Here is a 21,568-nt window from a genome sequence, read left to right on the forward strand (position 1 = left end):
GCTGGAGAGAGAGAGAGAGAGAGAGAGAGAGAGAGAGAGAGAGAGAGAGAGAGAGAGACAGACAGACAGAGACAGAATGTAGTGGTTTTGTTTTCGAGTCAACACAAAATATAAAAATTTGTGTTATCATTATCTATATATCCTGGGGAAACGTCTCATGTTAAATGAAATGAATGAAAGCATTCAAACTTCTGTCCTAACCCAGCAAACTTCCATAATTTTCCTGACAACACTAGCTCTACAGACATTTACGTAATTTTTTGTGTTTTCATAAACATCATACTGTCATCTCATCCTTACTAAATTAACTCAGACACACCGTTCAAATGAAACACTGCACACCTATACGTGTTTCCCAATCTATCGATACTAAACCCTCCTCTGTCCCTAATCCCCCGCCTCCCCCTCCTTCACATTCACAGTTACCAGACATGTTAGGTCTGGCTGCTGCTTCATACTCACCCGCCACACACCAGTGCTTCGGGAGGTAGGTAATGTGGAACTTTCCCTGACTGAATATTACACGTGACACTAGCCCTCGTAGAGAAGGATGGAAGAATTAGAGAGTCAGAAGGGGACTAGCCATAGAACCGAGAGGTTGTGGAGAGAGGAAGAGAGAAGAGGGGTCCGACGAGAACTTAGCTAGTAAATTGCGTTCCTGTGTAATACATACTGTACACTACTCAAACTTTTCCTTGAAGATAATAAACTACGATCAAGACCCTGTATCCATCTTTAACTTCTCCTGTCTTCATCTATTCGACAACTAATACCAAATCTCAACATTTACATATTATATGGTCAAGATACCACATATCATAGTTGTGAGAAATGCAGACACATTTCCTTTCCCACTGAAATCGCAAACACATTTCCTTTGGTCAGGTCTCACTGACACATTTCCCATTCCCACACCTTGACTGGTGCTCCTTTCTATTACACTATCTGTCTATCTATCTATCTATCTATCCATCATCCTATGAGTTGTATTCTTATAATGTCACCCATGTATGAACAAGTCTAGTCCCCTGTTAAATAATACAGTATTCCACACGAGGGCTGTGTACATGTCAGGCTTATAATAATGAGGACAATTAGACATAACACAGCAGAGAATGAAACCTCACTCATTTTGTAAGTTTATTTTATTGTATATTATTATAATGGTTATGTCATTCGTGGCACCTTTTCATGGATCTGCTAGCCCACAACAAATTATGATTACGGAAGAAAATTTAGTCATCAATAGACATAGAAAGCAATGACTGAATTTGTAATCAATACCTTGGTGCCATCAGGCGCCTTCATCTCTCAGACCTTTCAAAACTTCATTCACCCAGACCGTATCCAGCACCCCGATACACTACAACACATATTTAGCCTTTGGACAAACCCCTCAGATACACTCCAGACACACCTAAGACGCAAAACACCCGGACCACAGATACACACCAGACACCATTAATACTCCCACCTTTCAACACTACCCATTTGTGAAACTCAGAGAAGTCTGTGCTTGTAACTTGCCAGAGTTCTCCTTTAAGAAAGGTTGAGTGACTCAGTACATGAGTGACATAGTTAGGGACACTCAGTGAATTCGGGTTCCCATGTGTGTGTGTGTGTGTGTGTGTGCGGAGGGGGAGGAGAAAGATCATGTCTACCTTATTTTTATTTGTAATAAGTCTAATATATAATATGTACGGTCCTAAGCTGGCTTTTGACTTTTAACGAATGTATCTCATAAGGTAATAGACTGAATGCTTAATAATGCAGTTTTGTACTACAACCTTTCTATTGTTCATTTCTGGAAACTGCAGTTATGCTTTCTGTATAAAAACAGGGCTACATTAGTTATATTGAAGGCTAGAGTGAGGTTAGAAGTGATATTACCGGTACGTAATAGATAGATGGTTTAGGATGAGGGCTGAATGTATGAAGAGAAGCATTTGGGGAGGCTAGTCTAAGAAAAATAAGTAACCAAAGCGACTCGCTACAGGACTGATAAATCATGGGTTCAGTCACAAATCTCCATTGTTATAATTCTTTTCACCTTGTCTAAACTTTCAGGGCAGTCCTCTAACGATGATACAGCCTGTGTGAAGGAAAGGAAAGAACCAGATGTTGGTGGTTAACCACCAAGTCGGTAGAAAGGAGGGGGACAGGGGAAGAATTAATTGGTAAGGAAGTGAATTTCAGTGGAAGGAACAAGTGCCGGGGCTCAACAGAACGTGTGCCGGCAGTATTTAATGGCAAGAGACAATCACAATTACATACCAGCATCATTGAAAAGGAAAGCATCCAAACATTCCCCAGTAATACCACACGCAACCGTCGATTTACTTTCAGCTGTAGTTGATGGACAAACTTAACGAACTTGGTAAACTTAATTAGTTTTGAAAATATTTATATTATTTTGTTTTATAAATTTTTCTCGTCAAATGCAGAAGTGGCTGAAGTGGTGGCTTTTCTGCTGAGCGAGCGGAGCAGCTACATGGTGGGAGCCTGTGTTGAGGTGACGGGAGGATACGCCATGTGATCACCATACACATCTTTCTCTTCCCAAGTCAAAAGCCTTGAGGAAAGATTAGAGATGACCTGATCTATATTAACTGAATGATTGATGTCAATTTGATGTTTGGTTGTTACGCCAGGATTTTACTCTTCCTTCTGTTCGCTTAAAGTATGTAGAGTTCTTTTTGCCTTTTGAGAGATCATGTTCAGATTGAAAGAAGTATATCATCTACAAGGAAGACTGGACGTATTTGTGGCATAATGTATCTGCTTTAGATAAAATCCTATTAAACGGTATTTTTATTATGTGAAAGAAAAGGACGATTGCGGATATCGTAAGATTTTGATATCAGTCAAAAATAATGACATAATTAATATATACTTGTCCCAGTACTGGAAGTGGGTTAATTATCTTGAACGAGGATGATTATGAATTTAAGCTTAATCATATTCTCAGTTACACCTCTAAGTATAAGGTTATTAATTCTGATATTTCTTCTACCATCCTTAACCTTGAAGATAAACTAAACAGTTTACTACGAAGTATTAAAGATGAAGTTAGTAACAGTTCAACTATTAGTCGGAGTCACTATAATGTGTGGTCTACCGAGCCATTTATACTATGGCGTGATGTCTACTGGAACATTGTACAATAGGATAGGATAGATTAAGTAAGATTAGGTTAGGTTAGATTAGATTAGATTAGATTAGATTAGGTTAGACTAGATTAGGTTAGGTTAGATTAAGACAGGTTAGGATTGGATAGGATAGGATAGGTTAGGATAGGTTAGTCTAGGTTAGGCCAGGACAAGATAGAATAGTTTGTTTGGTTACGATAGGATAGGATAGGTTAGGCTAGGTTAGGACATGACTGGTGTACTGACTTTAGAGGGGGTATTTTCACATGTCGGCGGGTCTTCTGGTAGATCAGTAAAGTCTGTTTTTATGAAATTCAAATCCATAAACTGTTCCCTGCCCCAGCTGGGATTCGAACCTGAGTCCATTAGGACTGCAGGCCACCTCTCCACCGATTCATCCACCGCCTCCGGGATATGACCACCCAGTCATCCCGCCTAGCTCTGATGAAAAATCCATGTTCACGAATGTTCCCTGCATGAAAGGAATCGGCTCATCTCGGATAACACCAGTACTTCTACTATCACGTCAGTTGGCTTGAACAGAAAATCATTGTACATCTTGTCTGAGATAGCTACCCTACCAACTACTGTTTACATTTAACGAAACACATTTTACTCAAACAGCTGGAGTGACGATGGGGTGACCACTCAGTCTTTGATATACAAATGGTTTTCTTTGCCACAATGAACAAACTTGGATTGATAACTGTCCCCAGTGATTTTAAACCCATTTTGCTTATTTGCCGAAGGTACGTGGACGACACTTTCCTCAATTTTAATAACCTTCTTCATATTTAAAAAGTTTTGGAATATGTTAACTCCCAACATTCCAACATATTATTTCATCCATGAACTTAAAAAAGATGAAAGCCTTCCATCCCCCTACACTGTGGTTACCATTCACTCCAATCACTTATCCACAAGTGTTTACCGCAAACCTACTCACGCCTAAGCACAAACTTCCTCAGTTACATCCTGTAGTGTTTTAATATTAACAGAATAACTTCCTTGTTCAAAGTGACGTACAATTTGTGCTCCATCTGGCTTACTTTCCACTCAATTTTTTTTTTCTTATGAGCCTATTTTGCCAATAATTAGTATCCCGTTCTTTTTTTTTCTTTTTTTTTGAGAAACTACTGAGCAGGTTCCAAAATTCAAAGCATTCCCCAAACAAGCCAATTCACACTGTCGATAAGGAGTGTATATAAACGTAGTTCCCATACTTGGATTCTTTAACCTGCGAAATAGCAAAACACTAAACAAAATTTTCCGTGATTGCTATCCACATATTAATTTTATGATAATCTTTACCAACAAGAGCACTATTGCCTGCTTTCTCAAACATTCTCTTGCCTTCCTACTGACTTTTGGTCCAATGTGATTTATTTATTATCATGATCTAGCTCTCCTGCCAAATACTTGGGGTCGACCTCACGTTGGTGCTCCATCGAATTATTGAGCACTAAGTTAAATCCACTCGGATTGGAAGACTCCTTTCTAAACTCTCTTATTCTTCTGTCAGTGCGAATTCCCACCTTTATGATCACCTCTTTTCCCCCGCCGATATACAGATACTAACCTCATGCTAGTCCTACTCTGACCTCGTCACTGCCGATTCTATCTTGATTCATAGATTTTGACCCAGTTTTAGTAGTTCGATTAGCGAACACCCAACTATTCACTCAATAGCTACTTTAACAGGTCAACTCCTACTTTGTATTTTTAATTTCTACCCTAGTTAACTTTCGTAAAATTATTCTGATTTGGTGAACAGTAAGCGTGCTGCTTTTATACTTTACCTCTTTTATATAACATCCTTCTGCGTCTTATTATGTTACCTTGTGCAATATATCATAGAATAAAGGGTTTTTTATTTTTCCTGACAATGATTGTTGTCTTTCAAACTTTCAAATCTACCGATGATGGAGATTGTTTCCGAAACGCATGGTATAATAGAGATGCTGTTCATCTACATCGTTGGTATTACTTTTCCTGGCATCACTATGGCTCCGAAGACGAAGCTTATATATATATATATATATATATATATATATATATATATATATATATATATATATATATATTTATATATTGTTACATAGCCTATGATTTCATCATCCTTTGTGTAATTCTAACGTACAGTAAGCTGCATGTTTGATCACGAGCGTGTTCTACCTCACTCCCCCCCTCCTCCCTTATAGTAGAGTAAGTCGTTCATTCTGTTGTTCAGAGCAGGATTGTCAACTCTTTGTCCCCATGGCTTCATTTGCACGTCCTTCTGACAAGTTGTATCAAGCTCTGCCGGCCCCTATATAATGAGCTCAGTCTCTGCATTATTGCCATTTGGATCTTCTCCTCATTTTGTTCACATTTCTGTCCTCCCCTGTACAGTTGTTGTTGTTGTGAGTGCTCAGGTAGACTCCAGCCATCTAGCAGCTGTGTAATTTGAGTGTAACTGTTATTGCATTTTTTCTTGTGTAGCGTAAGGTGTTTATTCTTGGGCCTAGTAAGGTTTTTGTGATTCACGTGTTTTGGGTGTCAGCCCTTATTAATGATATTTTGTATCTGTAATAATGTGTCTTGCATTCACTGAGTATTATCTGGTATTGGCATTTTATCAGGGCTGACTTAGATAAATTTACTCTTGCTAATTTCGTGTTAATAGAGGTTATTGCAGTTGACCATATGTTTAGCCTGTTTTTTGCCATTACATTATCCTTGTGAGTCCTGAATGTTTTGTTGTTGGTTTGAGCATTGAACTTTAACTTGTAATTTTACTTAGCTCTTTTGTTTTGAACCTGGAACTTTGCGGGACAGTAGTGATTTTTAGTGTTCTCACTTAAAGTGTACATTATCTTTCTCTGTTCCGTAACATAAATTTGGCGACCTCTTATCAGGATATTCAGGATATTTTCATAAGGATATAGCTTGATATTTTGCGACTGTGATTTATTCATGATGTCTACTATTACTACACTTGATGAAGCCAAAGATTTTTTGTCAAATGTGCAAACAGTGTGTGATGTAGAAAACAGAACGAAGATTGAACTTAAGCTTGTTGCTCAACAATTGGGAATTGCAGTTCACTCTCATCATTCTAAAGATCAAATTGTTGGCATGATTAATAAAAGTTTGTTTAATGTAACTCCCCCAAATGAGCAAAAGCAGATTGAAATAGCTAAGATACAGCTAGCTCTGCAGGAGGCTCGTGTTAAGGAAGGTGAGTTTCAGGCTCGTGCTAAGGAGGCTGAGTCTCAGGCTAATGAGGAGGAGTCTCAGGCTCGTATTCAGAAGGCTGAATTTCAGGCAAATGCTCGTATTCAGGAGGCACAGGCACAGGCTCAGGCACAAATTGAACTAGCTAGGATTCAGGCAGACCATGAGTATCGCATGAAACAAGGTGGAACTGGATCATCTAGCTCTGATGATTTAGATGTGGCTAAAAATGTTAAACTAGTCCCTCCTTTTAATGAATCTGATTTAACAAAGTATTTTCAGTTGTTTGAGAGGGTAGCTACAGGTTTTAATTGGCCCAAAAAGTATTGGCCAGTACTCCTTCAAACTGTTCTCACCGGTAAAGCTCAAGTAACTTATGCATCTTTGCCTCAGGATCAATCTGATAATTATGATGTAGTTAAGAGCTTGATTCTTAAGGCCTATGAGCTTGTTCCTGAAGCCTATAGGGTAAAATTTAGGACAACTTATAAGCAAGACAAGCAATCCCATGTTGAGTATGCAAAAATCAAAGAAGATCTGTTAGAGCAGTGGTTAAATTCTAAGAATGTAAATTCTGATTTTGATAAATTTAAGCAGATGATTTTGCTGGAGGACTTCAAAAGGTGTATTGATAAAGATGTAAGTCTATATCTTGATTAGAAAAGAATAGATGATTTGTCTGATGCTGCAGTTTGAGCTGATGAATATGTTCTCACTCACAAGAGATATTCTAAAGAAAAAAGGCAAGCTGAGAGTAAGTACGTTGCCTCTACTCAGAGTACAGGTAACAGGAAAGAGAATAAAGATGATGTTTCTCAGGAAGTAAATACCAGCTTCACCTCTAGATTTCAGAAAAGTAAATGTACTTATTGTAGTAAGCTTGGTCATACTACGGAGAAATGTTTCAGGAGACAGCGTGATGTGAACAAAAAGGAGTCTTTAAATATTCAGTCAATTGGTCTAGTGTTCACGCTTGAGAGTTCCCAGAATTCTTTAACTGAGTTAACTGAACCTGCTTTGAGGGGTAAATTAAATTCTCATGATGGAGCACCTCTTTTGAGCAGTAACGTGGGTGACACTCTCAAGAGTTCATGTGCTAATTTCCTGTCTGATGGTTTTGTCAGTCCTTTGGACAGTAATGACAGGAAATCAGTTAAAATATATCGTGATACAGGTGCTTGCCAATCCCTTATGCTGACCAGTGTTCTAGGCTCTAATGTTAATTCCTCTGATGAAACTGTAATCTTACAAGGTGTAGGGAATAATTACTTCTCTGTGCAGAGTGAATTTAGAGTCTGGTTTTGTTAATGGTTCTGTTATGGTTGGGTTGGTTGACACACTCCCAATGTCAGGTGTAACTTTCTTACTTGGAAATGATATTGGTGGAAGTCAAGTGTGTCCAGCTGCTCAGTTGTCTAGTGAGCCAGTGGCTGCGGCCCAGGATTGTGATGTCCCTGATGTGTTCCCTGCATGTGCTGTCACTAGGGCTAAGTCTAAAGTTACTGGTGACTTAGAGGATAATGATGATGGTGATGTTATCCTAGCTGACACTTTTCTTGCTAATTTGGACCATTCACCAGATGAGGCAGTACCCTGTAGTGTTGATAATTTGTCTCGTCAAGAGTTGGTTGAGTTACAGGTTGCTGACCCTGAGTTGAAAGGTCTAGCTAACTCTGGTTGCAGTGAGAAAGAGTCAGCCGGTGCTTCTACTTGTTATTATATAAAGTCAGGAGTACTTATGAGGAAGTGGAGACCCCCAGCAGCATCAGCCGACTGTGAATGGGAGGTTGTACATCAAGTTGTCATCCCTCGTGTTTGTAGGCAGGATATCATTAGAGTGGCTCATGATTCCAGTTTGGCAGGACACCTTGGAGTGAGGAAGACTGTGGCACGCATTTTGAAACACTTCTACTGGCCAGGTATCTTCAGGGATGTTTCCTGGTATTGTAAGTCTTGTCACACCTGTCAAGTTGTGGGGAATTGTAATCAGACCGAAAAGGTTGCACCTTTAGTTCCCATTCCTCCTTTTGAGGCGCCATTCACCCGTGTGTTGGTGGATATTGTGGGCCCTCTTCCTAAGACTTCTTCAGGATTTTCTTATGTGTTGACCCCGATTGATATGGCTACTCGTTATCCTGAAGCCATTCCACTTAGAAATAGCTCAGCAAAGAACGTGGTTAAGGAAATGCTAGGGTTCTTCACAAAGTTTGGTCTGCCCAAGGAGGTACAGTCAGACTGGGGAAGTAATTTCATGTCAAATGTTTTCAAGCAGTCTCTGAAAGAGTTGGGCATCACCCAGATCACGTCTTCAGCTTACCATCCCCAGACCCAAGGAGCGTTGGAGAGATATCATCAAACACTCAAATCGATGCTCAAGAAATACTGTTTGGAACATCAGAAAGACTGGGATAAAGGTCTTTCATTCGTTGTATTTGCAGCAAGAGAATCTCCAAATGAATCACTGGGCTTCTCACCTTTTGAACTACTGTTTGGCCATGAAGTAAGAGGACCCCTTAAGCTACTCAAGGAATGCTGGCTGTCGGAGGAAGATGACGTCAACCTGCTGGAGTATGTGATGAAGTTCAAAGAATGGCTGTCCACTGCTTTACAGCTGGCGAGAGAGAATTTAGGAGCTGCTCAGGAGAAGATGAAGACTTGGTATGATAAGAAGTCCAGGTTACGCCACTTTCAGCCAGGAGATCAGGTTTTGATTCTGCTACCGGTGCATGGGCAACCTCTTCAAGCCAAGTTTAGTGGTCCTTATTTCGTGGAGAAGAAACTCAGTGATGTCAACTATGTCATCGCCACACCAGATCGTAGAAAGAACAAGCAACTTTGTCACATCAACATGCTAAAGTTATATCACAGGCGGGACGAAAATAACCCAGTCTGCACTGTAGCTGTTCCACCCGAGTCTGCAAGTGAAGTTCTCCCATGCAGCATGAGCCTGAGTGATAGTTTGGGGAAGAATCCTGATATCATGAATGATCTCCAAACTAAGCTTTCTCATCTAGCTCCCGAGGAAAGGCAGGAGTTTTCGTCATTACTGCAGGAGTACCCGCAAGTGTTCCGTGCCACTCCAGGAAGAACCACTGTGTTGATGCATGATGTCGATGTTGGAGACGCAAAGCCAATTAAATTGCCTCCTTACCGTGTGAACCCAGTGAAAGTTCCTGTCATCCAGAAGGAGCTTGGCTACCTGTTGGACCACAAGATGATTGGGCCCTGTCAGAGCGAGTGGAGTTCTCCTGTCACTCTAGTCCCTAAGCTGGGTGGGTCACAGCGGCTTTACATTGACTACAGACGTGTTAATCAGATAACCAAAACAGACACTTACCCTCTCCCTCGTGTGGAAGATTGCATAGACAAGATCGGAAAGGCTAGGTACATAAGTAAGTTTAATTTGTTAAAGGGATACTGGCAAGTACCTATGACTGAACGTGCTAGGGAGATCTCATGTTTTGTAACACTAGGAAAGACTTTTGCATGTTCTGTAATGCCATATGGTATGAAGAATGCACCAGCCACATTTCAGAAGCTCATGAATGTGGTAACAGAGGGTTTGACAGGGTGTGTTGTTTATATTGATGATGTATTAATCTTCAGTGACAACTGGAAAGATCACCTATGCCATGTCAGTAAATTTCTTGAGCGTTTGGTTCAGGCTAATCTTGTAGCTAATTTATCAAAGTGTGAGTTTGGTCAAGCTAAAGTTCAGTACCTTGGGTACGTAATTGGTGATGGACATGTTGCACCACCAGGAGCTAAGGTTCAGGTTATAAGTGATCTTCCCAGACCTAAAAGTAGGAAAGAGCTACAAAGATTTTTGGGAATGGTAGGTTATTACAGGAGATTTGTTCTTAACTTTTCAATTCTTGTATCACCACTTACAGACCTACTGAAAAAGGGAGTTAAATTTGTCTGGACCGATAACTGTGAATCCTCTTTCAACAAACTTAAAGCTATCCTATTAAGTCAGCCAGTGCTCGCTACTCCAAATTTTGCTAAGCCTTTTAAGATGGCTGTTGGTGCAAGTGATACAGGAGCTGGGGCTGTTTTGCTGCAAGAGGTATTGAACACCCTGTATCTTATTACAGTAAGAAGTTCACTCCACCTCAAAAGAACTACTCAACTATTGAGAAAGAGCTTTTGGCCTTGATTTTGGGTTTACAGCATTTTTCATTTTATTTGTGGTCTGGTTTTGACCCCATAGTCATTTATACCGATCATAACCCACTGAAATTCCTTGGTAAGTTTAAAGATAAAAATCAGAGATTGACAAAATGGAGTCTACTTCTTCAGGAGTATTCATTAGACATACAACATGTCAAGGGGAAAGAAAATATTATTGCAGATTGCTTATCTAGACTTTAGACAGATTGTTTTAGAGTAATAAGAAATTTCCTTTGTAAATTTCTTTTTCTTTGTGGGGAGGTGTTACATAGCCTATGATTTCATCATCCTTTGTGTAATTCTAACGTACAGTAAGCTGCATGTTTGATCACGAGCGTGTTCTACCTCACTCCCCCCCTCCTCTCTTATAGTAGAGTAAGTCGTTCTTTCTGTTGTTCAGAGCAGGATTGTCAACTCTTTGTCCCCATGGCTTCATTTGCGCGTCCTTCTGACAAGTTGTATCAAGCTCTGCCGGCCCCTATATAATGAGCTCAGTCTCTGCATGATTGCCACTTGGATCTGCTCCTCATTTTGTTCACATTTCTGTCCTCCCCTGTACAGTTGTTGTTGCTGTGAGTGCTCAGGAAGTCTCCAGCCATCTAGCAGCTGTGTAATTTGAGTGTAACTGTTATTGCATTTTTTCTTGTGCTGTGTAGCGTAAGGTGTTAATTCTTGGGCCTAGTAAGGTTTTTATGATTCATGTGTTTTGGGTGTCAGCCCTTATTAATGATATTTTGTATCTGTAATAATGTGTCTTGCATTCACTGAGTATTATCTGGTATTGGCATTTTATCAGGGCTGACTTAGATAAATTTACTCTTGCTAATTTCGTGTTAATAGAGGTTATTGCAGTTGACCATATGTTTAGCCTGTTTTTTGCCATTACATTATCCTTGGGAGTCCTGAATGTTTTGTTGTTGGTTTGAGCATTGAATTTTAACTTGTAATTTTACCTAACTCTTTTGTTTTGAACCTGGAACTTTACGGGACAGTAGTGATTTTTAGTATTCTCACTTAAAGTGTACATTATCTTTCTCTGTTCCGTAACAATATATATATATATATATATATATATATATATATATATATATATATATATATATATATATATATATATATATATAATATATATATATCATCCCTACGTGTCAAGTGGGGTTGGTGGAGGATTAGTGCCCCTCCCTGTAAAACAATTAACTCTAAGCCCTTGGCCACCCCGTTTGGGGATACATGGCGTCTGGCAATGAATGAATATATATATATATATATATATATATATTGAAGAATACTACCCCAGTATTGCTGCTTGTCGTAAAAGGCGACTAAAAGGATTGGCGGACGGTTAGTGCCCCTCCCCGAAAAACAACTAACTAAAAAGACAAACAAGAAGCCTCGGACAAGGACTGACCAAACGATGACGACCCAGAACCGGACAAAGGACTTGGTATTGGCAACATGGAATGTAAGACGAGCGAATGATGAGGTGAAAGAGAGAGAGATTGTCCAGGTGCTTGAGGGTGCGAAAGTGGATGTATGTGAAATAACTGAAACAAAATGGAGAGGAGAAAGTGTGAGGGAATGGGAGTATGAATGGGGTATATGTGTAAGAGTAGGTGAGAATGAGAGGGCAAAGGAAGGAGTATGTATAGTTGTGAATAAAAGATGGAAGAAGAGCATAAGACAGTATGGATCACTTGGGTCAAGGATTGTGTGGGTAAGGTTGAAAGTAGGAATACAAATGTGGCCGACTGTGTGTGTGTGTATGCACCAACGCAAGATCGTGCTAGAAGAGTGAGAGAAGAGTTCTGGACAAGTGTGGAAGTGTGCATGGAAAAGTTTGGAAGAAATTAGAGAGTGTTTTTGATCGGCGATATGAATGGTAAAGTAGGGAATGTGAAAGTGGATGGAATAGTTGGTGAGTGGGGTGTGCCTGCTGAGATAGATGAGAATGGCAGTGCGTTAGTGGACATTTGTGCTGGGAGGGGGTTGGTGATAGCCAATACCCTCTTCAGGCATAAAATGATCCACAGGTATACATGGCGAGTGATGAGAAGGGTGGGTGTTGAACTGAATGAAAGGAAGGCCATGATTGATTATGTGTGTGTGGATGAAAGGATGCAAAGATGTGTAATGGATGCAAGAGCTTATAGAGGTTGAGGGAGGACTTTCTGACCACTACTTGGTGGTGGCCAGAATTAGGATCCAAGTAAGATGGAGAAATAGAAGAAGGGAGAGGCGAAAGGAAGGAGTAGTTGCAAGGAAAGTGGAAAGGTTACAAGAGGATGAGAAAAAGGCAGAGTATAAGAGAGAAGTGGAGGAACGATTGGGCAAATATGAATTGGAGCAGATGGGGGACGTGGAAGGTGTGTGCAGGATATATACAGAAGAAATATGTGCAGCATGTGATGTGGTGTGTGGAAGGAAGAGAAGACGGAGGAGGGTGCAAGGAACAGCGTGGTGGACTGAAGAGGTGAGACAGGCTGTGGCACAAAAGAAGGAAGCATACAATGAATGGATGAGATACAATGAATGGATGAGAGGCGGAAGAGAGAGTTATATGTAGAAAGAGAGAGGTGAGAGGATTAGTAAGAGAGAGTAAGAAGGGAGTGGATGAGGAATTTGGAAGGAATTTGAGTGTAAAGTGGAGGGACTGTAAGAAAATGTTATGAAAAGAGGTGAAGAGAGTAAGACAGGTTGGAAGGAGGTTAGCAGGGGAGTGAAAGATAAAAATGGTAGATTGCTGTGGAGAAGGGAGAAAAAGTGAGCAGATGGAGAGAACACTTTAAGGAATTGTTGAACATAGAGGATAGAAGTAATGCGAGTATAAGTGGCTGGGGAATGGCTGGGAGAAGGAGGGAGGTGAGAAGACAGGAAGAAATCAGTAGGATAGAAGTTGTGGAAGCAATGAAGAAAGTTAAACTGGGGAAAGCCCCAGGAATTGATGGAGTGTGTGGTGAAATGCTGAAGCATAGGGAAAAGATTGTAGTAGAATGGATGTGGAAAATGTGTAGATTGTCCTGGGAGGAAGGTAGAGTCCCGGAGTATTGGAAGTCAGGTGTAATTATTCCCTTGTACAAAGGAAAAGGGGAAAAAGAAGTGTGTGGTAATCATAGGGGCATTTGTCTTCTTAGTAGAATAGGAAAAGTGTATGGTAGGATACTTATTGACAGAGTTAGAGAAAGAACAGAGGAATTAGTTGGAGAAGAACAGGGAGGCTTTAGGAAGGGAAGAGGTTGTGTAGATCAGATATTCATTCTTAGATCTAGTGGAAAAGTTTCTAGAGAAAGGAAAGAAGTTGTATGCGGTTTTCATGGATTTGGAGAAAGCATATGACAGGGTGGATAGACAAGGATTGTGGATAGTATTAATAATATATGGAGTAGATGGGAATTTGTCGAATGCTGCGAAGAGTATGTATGATGGTGCTAAGGCTGCAGTGCGTGTGGATGGTGAACTAAGTGAATTTTTCTCTTTGAAGGTTGGGTTGAAACATGGATGTGTCATGTATCCATGGTTGTTCAATCTGTACATGGATGGGGTAATAAAACAGGTACAAGGTAGGGTAGTGGATGTTGGAGTGGCCCTAGTGAGAGAGGATAGTGTTTGGAAACTCCCTGTACTGTTGTTTGCAGGTGATACTGTGTTGCTGAGTGAAGACGAAGGGGAGCTGCAAGGCTTGGTGGATGAGTTTGGGAGAGTGTGTAAAGGTGAATGTAGGGAAGAGTAAAGTGATGGTCATTGAGAGAGGTGAAGTCAGTGAATGTATAGCGAGATTGGATGGTGAGGAATTGGAAAATGTGAATACGTTTAAGTACTTGGGTAGTGTGATGAGTAAGGATGGAGGTTTGGAGGGTGAAGTGCTTGAAAGGGTACAGCAGGGAAGAAAGGTTGTTGGTTCTTTGAAAGCGGTGATAAGAAGCAGGGAAGTGAGCATGGAAGTGAAAAAGTTACCACATGACAGTATTGTGATACCAACTCTAACGTATGGAAGTGAAGCTTGGACGTTGTTGGAAAGACACAAGTCAAGAGTGAGAGCAGTGGAAATGAGTTATTTAAGAGGAGCCTGTGGAGTCACATGGAGAGACAGGCTGACGAATGAGGATATAAAGGAGCGTTGTGGTGTGGATGTGAATGTGATAGGGAGCGTATTGAGGAACACACTGAGGTGGTTTGGCCATGTGGAGAGGATGGAGGGTGAAAGACTGACGAAGAGAGTGTATCTGAGTGAGGTGGAGGGGGGAAGAGGGTGGGGGAGGCCGAGGATGAGATGGAGGGATGGGGTGGAGAGGTATATGAGAGAGGGGGTGTGAGTTGGGAGCAGGGCAGTGAAATGGCGGGGGACAGGGTGACGTGGAGGCGATTTGTTTTGTGGCAACCCCAAACGGGATTGAGGCATCTGGCAATAAATATATATATATATATATATATATATATATATATATATATATATATATATATATATATATATATATATATATATATATATATATATATATATATATCTACGGTATATATGTCAACCAATCATTTCCTGTGGCACCCCACGGGATGCATAGGGCCTCAATGAACTCTCTCCACCAATATTTGTCTCTTGCCATCTCCTTCAGGACCCACCAACACTCCTCTCCTGCATCTTTTTTCATTGTCCTCAGCCAGGTTTCCCTCGGCCTACCTCTACCTCTTCTTCCTCTAGCAGTCCACTCTGGCACATCCTGTATTAAACTGTCTTCTTTTCTGTATGTGTGCCCCAGCCACTTCCAGCAAGACAGTCTCACATATTCATTAACTGGTTCCACTCTCGTAATATCCCTTACTGTTGCATTTGTAACTCTATCTTGCCACTTTACCCCAAGAATCCTTCTCAGTATTTTATTCTCAAATCCCAAGATTTTCTCATCTGTTGCAATTGTACTGTACCATGACTCATGCCCATAAATTAAAATTGGTCTAACCATGGGCTTGTAAAGTTTCACTTTAGTATGTACCGAAAGTACATTATTATTCCAAACAGATTTCAACATTCCAACAGCTGGCCAAACCTGTCTAATCCTCTCCTCAATTTCATTGTTTAATGATCCATTAGATGATACAATCGTTCCCAGATATTTAAAGTTTTCTACATTCTTCACCACATTATTGCCAATTACACAATCGATTTGGTTCTCCACGTTCATATTAATAATTTCAGCCTTTCCACAATTTATTACGAATCCCACTTTTTCTCCTTCCTCCACCAGACAATCAAGCACCCTCTGAATCTCGTAAATACTTCCGCAAATCAGTACAATATCATCAACACAGTCCAAATCCATCAGCTTCTTATTTTCTTTCCAGTTAATTCCTGCACCTATTCTCCTTACAACCTTCTTCATAACATAATCCATAAACAAAACAAACAACAATATATATATATATATATATATATATATATATATATATATATATATATATATATATATATATATATATATATTGTCACGGGGATTTTATTATTATCACGGTAGTTTTTGAAATAAATGCTTTAAATATTATTTAAATTGATAATAATATTCAATAATACTGAAGAGCAGGGACAATGATTGTCTTGCTAAATCGTGCAACGATTCTCTAAGAACGAGAATTCAAAAACTTTCTCAACAGTACACAGCAGAGACTAATTACTCACAATTGCTGACTTACTGTACTGTTAGCCTCTGGAGAAAGTTACTTCACCCCTGACAATAAATAACTAATACTAATAATAATATCAGGCTCTTGCTGATGCTTTAACTCCTATCTGGCACAACGGATTTTAAGTTAATACAGCAAGACTGGTCTAAGTACCAGTTATGAAAGCAAACGTTTATGCAAGCTAGGAGCTGTATGGAAAATAAGCTTAATTATGGAGAAATGAAACAAGATTTTACTTTACATTGAGCTCAAGAAAAAGAACTGTTAAATTTATTAATTACAAAAAATAAATTTAACATTACAATTCAAATCAAATTAAATGAGACGCACTCACTCACTCACACAAAAGCTAAATACTTATGCTTAGGAAAAAAACACCTTAACTAAACTCTTATGACTACAAAATACAAAAAGGAAATACTAGTCAATGAATGCGGTGTATCACCCAAAGCTGGAGAACTAAAGGTGGAAGCTTGGAGAAACTGTAAGTGGAGTTTGGGTACTAGCTGACCTCTGGCACTGCTGCACAGGTCCTGTGTCCGTCACAGCAAACACTAGACTGAGTAAGTCGTGGGAACAAAAGGGGAAGCAGTAGGCCGCATTTTTAACGGTCAAGTGCAAGCAGGGGCGAACAATAAAGAAAACAATAGTATCGCTCAGTACAGCACTTAGTGACGTGCATTAAATCGGTCACTTTTGAAAACAGTGACGAATGTTTTGAAAAGTGTACCCCGAAATGGAGGGAGAAACGGTTAGCTGAGCAATACGCAGTGAGTTTTCCACTAATAGTTCGTGGCTTCTCACAAAAGGGAAATGTCGCGGATTGATTCGTGACATTACGCCCTTACAAAGCTAAATTTTTTCCTTATGGGAAAAAATTTGTGGATATATATATATATATGTACACATCCTAAGTCATTCGCACAAGATTCACACTGTGGTGTGTGTGCTATCCTGCTACAGGAGAAAGCCGCAGTCGCCAGTGAGCGAAAAAAACTCGTATTTACGTTAATAGAAGCAAGCTTGAGGGAAAAACTCCGTGACGACGGTGAGAATCCTGTACTCAGGTCAAACTGAGCGAAAATTCGCTACATTTACACTGATAACTAATTGTTGTGTAGCGTGGTGTATGTAATACACGGTGTAGGTGTGACAGTTGTAGTGTAACTGTACCTACGTGTAAAATGACATAGTAAATACTGTAATAATATGGCGACGACGAAGGCAGAAGAGAAGAGGCGGCAGCGTGCGGCAGACGATCAGCTGGCCCGCACAGCAAAACTGCTACACCCATTGCTGAACCTACAAAACCAATTAAGGTGGAGCATCAAAAGTGTCAATGAGATACAATTCTTATTAAGTTACAATTACTCTCTCTGCTTAGCAATCAGTACATTCGAGGTCGCCATTATTTATAGCACACGATTATGGTCGGCAAGTTGAGAATCCTTGTGCAAATTCGGGTCTTCCATAGCCTCGAACTGCACACGGGTCCTCAACCTGTGCCTTAACCTACAGTTCTTATATTAATATCAGGAAGCTGAGAATCCATGTGCAAACTTGGGTCTTCCACAGCCTCAAGTCGCCTCTGCGGAGTTCTCTCTCGAACTTCCCCCTTAACCTACAGTACAATACTTATATTAGTACCGGGAAGCTGAGAATCCTTGTGCAAACTTGGGTCTTCCATAGCCTCAAGTCGCCTCTGCAGAGTTCTCTCTCGAACTTCCCCCTTAACCTACAATACTTATATTAGTATCGGGAAGCTGAGAATCCTTGTGCAAACTTGGGTCTTCCATAGCCTCAAGTCGCCTCTGCGGAGTTCTCTCTCAAACTTCCCCCTTAACCTACAGTACTTATATTAGTATCGGGGAGCTGAGAATCCTTGTGCAAACTTGGGTCTTCCATAGCCTCAAGTCACCTCTGCGGAGTTCTCTCTTCCTCCTTAACCTACAGTACTTATATTAGTATCGGGGAGCTGAGAATCCTTGTGCAAACTTGGGTCTTCCATAGCCTCAAGTCACCTCTGCGGAGTTCTCTCTTCCCCCTTAACCTACAGTACACGTGTATGTACAGGCTCTGGACATACTGTGTCCTGTGGGGCCAACAAGTGAGACGTCAGGTCTACACTTTTGACTGGGAACCAGGCTAGTCCTTGGATTACTCAAATCTCTGAGGATGCCTATCACGGAACCCAGCATACAACAACTGCCCATGTTATTCAGCAGTTAGTATGCGAGACATCAGGTCTGCACCTACGTTATCACTTCCTTTGATGTATCTCACAACAAGGTTAAACTGCTGTAAATACAGTGTCCAGCGTATCAATCTTGCATTAGCCGTCTTGGTCGTGCTAAGACTAGTGAGTGGCATATGGTCAGTTTCCAGAACAAATGATGCCCCAAATAAATAATAATAATATTTTTTAACACCATCAACCACAGCCAAGAGTTCCTTCTCAACAGTACTGTAATTCCTCTCGGCGGGTTTTAGCCTACGGCTGTGGTATGCCACTGGGAAGATTCTACCTTCCGATTCCTGCATCAATACAGCACCTACTCCATCTCGTGAAGCATCAGTGCGCAGTATGAAAGGTTTGCTGGAATCAAGCAACTGCAAAATGGGCTCCTTGCACAACATATTCTTGAGGGTGGCAAAAGATCTCTCTTGTGCTTCTCCTCATTCAATGGTGTTTGGAGCATATTTCCGTTGCACCTCGTACAACGGTTGGGCAATGAGAGCAAAGTTGGGGATAAAACTCCTATAATACCCCACTAGGCCAGGGAATGCCCTAACCTCTTTCTTGGTCACTGGTCTCAGGGCTTCTTTAACCTTCCTGATCTTGTCACCCTGACACCTGAAGTGGTTGTTGCCAACAATATGACCGAGGAACTCCACCTCACTGTGAGCAATCTTGCATTTGCTAGGCTTCACAGTCATGTTGAAACTCTGGAGTCTACTGAAGACAATTTCCAAGAGTCTGAGGTGCTCCTCAAATGTGGCGGAATGAACGAGGACATCGTCAACGAACATCTCTACTCCTACAATACCATGGAGCACTTGTCTCATGGCACGATTGAATACTGCTGGGGAATTGGTAAGTCCAAATGGGAGGACTTTATATTGGTACAACCCCCTAGGAGTAGCAAAGGCAGTGAACTGACGACTCTCAGGAGGAAGGGGAATCTGGAAGATTCCCTTCGCTAGGTCGAGCTTCGTGAAATATCGTGACCCTGCCAGCTTGGAGAAGATGGCAATATGGTCACCCATTGGCTCAGCATCCACTTTGGTGATTGCATTGAGCCTTCTATAGTCGCCACAAATCCTGACTCCACCATCTTTCTTGCGGACTACTACCATCGGACTACAGTAAGGAGATGAGGACTTTTCGATAATGCCTGCAGTCTCCATGTCAGCAATTTCATTATCTACTGCACCCTGTAGTCGCATGGGAATCGGATATGGTTTAACCTTTATAGGAGCATTGCTGGACAACTCAGTTTTATGACACGCAACCTTTGCAAGTCTAGGTTGGTCTGAGAAGACATCAGCATACTGACAGAGCAGTGACCATAAGGCATTTTGGTCCCCTACTGCTAAGTCAGGGTTAAGTAAAACATCTCCGACAGTCTCTTCCTGATGGGACTGAGCGGTTAAGGGCTCGTCATCATGGTCATCAGCTGGGATCACCGCAGCTGCCCCGGTTTCTTCCAGTGGCTGGCCACTATCATCAGCTACTCGTAGGCCAGTCTCCTCGGGGTCTGACTCATGATAAGCCTTCAACATGTTAATGTGGAACCTTTTACGAAGATTCCCTATCTGTATTATGTAGTTGAGGTCTGAAATGCGCTCTACTACATCGAATGGACCCTTCCACTGCGCCAACAACTTGTTCTGGGCAGTGGGGAGTAATACCAAGCATTTATCGCCTGGACTAAACTTCCGAAGCTTTGCCTTCTTATCGTAATAAGCCTTTTGAACTTCACGTGCCTTGATCAGTTCTTCCTTAGCTAACTCGCACGTTGATTGGAGGCGGTCAGCCAAATCAAGGACGTAGGTGTAGGTGGTCTTGACTTCAGGGTCGGATTCTTCATCGTCCCATAACTCACGAAGGACTTGAAGTGGGCCCCGGACCGACCTCCCATACACCAGTTCAAAGGGTGAGAATTTCAATGAATGCTGTGGGGCTTCTCGATAAGCAAATAGAAGAGGAGCAATGAACCGCGGCCATTCCTTTGGCTGTTCGGCGGTCATGCGCCTCAACATCTTCTTCAGAGTTCCATTGAACCTCTCACACAACCCATTACACATGGGATGATACGGCGTAGTTCGTAAGCCTCGGATGGACAGCAACCTGAACGTTTTGTTCATCATTGCCGAAGTGAACTGCGAACCCCGGTCGCTCAAGACCTCCTTAGGGATACCTACACGACAGAACACTTCAATTAATGCCTCAGCAACAGTGACGGCCTCTATATTCTTAAGGGCCACGGCTTCAGGCCACCGTGTGCTGAAATCAACAATAGTGAGGATATACTTTGATCCATCACTAGCCCTAGGAGAGATTGGCCCAACTATGTCAACTGCTACTCTCTCGAACGGTTCAGAGATTATGGGCATTGGCTTCAGTGGTGCAGGACGGACACGTCCCCGGTCAGTGGTACTCTGACACACATCACAGGAACGTACGAGCCTCGTTATTTCCCATCCCATTCCTGGCCAGAAAAAGTCAGCATGGATGCGGTCAGAGGTCTTCTTTTGACCCATGTGACCTCCCATCGCTGAACAGTGACCTAATTCAAACACTGCTCGGCGATACTTTGCAGGAACGACAAACTGCAGTCGAACCTCACCCTGGGGTGTCTGTGACTCACGGTACAGCCGTCCTCGCTTACGAAGGAACCTGGCTTGACCTCCCCGTGAATACTTGATCACATTACCCTCCAGCTTCTTGCACACTGAGGCAAGTGTCGAGTCAGTCTGTTGCTCTTGGACAACATCTTGACTACGAATCAGATCTTGCGGCATTGCGACGGTCAACGGAGTGACGCGATTTGGAGCCTTGGCCATGGCTCGTGTTATCGCAGCAGCCGAAGTCTGAGTAGCAACATCTACGGCACAACTATTTTTGATCCCAGCGATGTTGCCTAATATGAGGTCAAATAGGGGTTCTGGCATGACAACTGCAAGTGTCGTACCAGTATAAAATGGAGATGCCACCTGGATACGTGCCTCAGGGAACAATCTCACTGATCCATCAATAAGTCTAACTTGGATCTGTTGACCTGTATACTCATCAGGCCGAACTAAACTCTGCTTAACAGAGCAGCCTGAGGAACCATTGTCCCTCAGGACATTTACAG

General features: G+C 41.5%; 1 protein-coding gene across 1 annotated transcript in view; it reads left to right on the plus strand.

The window, feature by feature from the left end:
• Positions 1–21,568, plus strand: part of LOC145394490 (uncharacterized) — a 442,434-nt gene that overhangs the window by 218,478 nt on the left and 202,388 nt on the right. Inside the window, exon 12 of the mRNA XM_080268339.1 lies at positions 2,445–2,532. Coding sequence (XP_080124465.1) covers positions 2,445–2,532 — 88 coding nt within the window. The remainder of the gene's footprint in view (positions 1–2,444; positions 2,533–21,568) is intronic.

The sequence above is a fragment of the Coenobita brevimanus genome, chromosome 27, assembly GCF_032717465.1.
Source record: "Coenobita brevimanus isolate Jiangsu-jjx chromosome 27, ASM3271746v2, whole genome shotgun sequence".
Classification (NCBI taxonomy): Eukaryota; Metazoa; Arthropoda; class Malacostraca; order Decapoda; family Coenobitidae; genus Coenobita; species Coenobita brevimanus.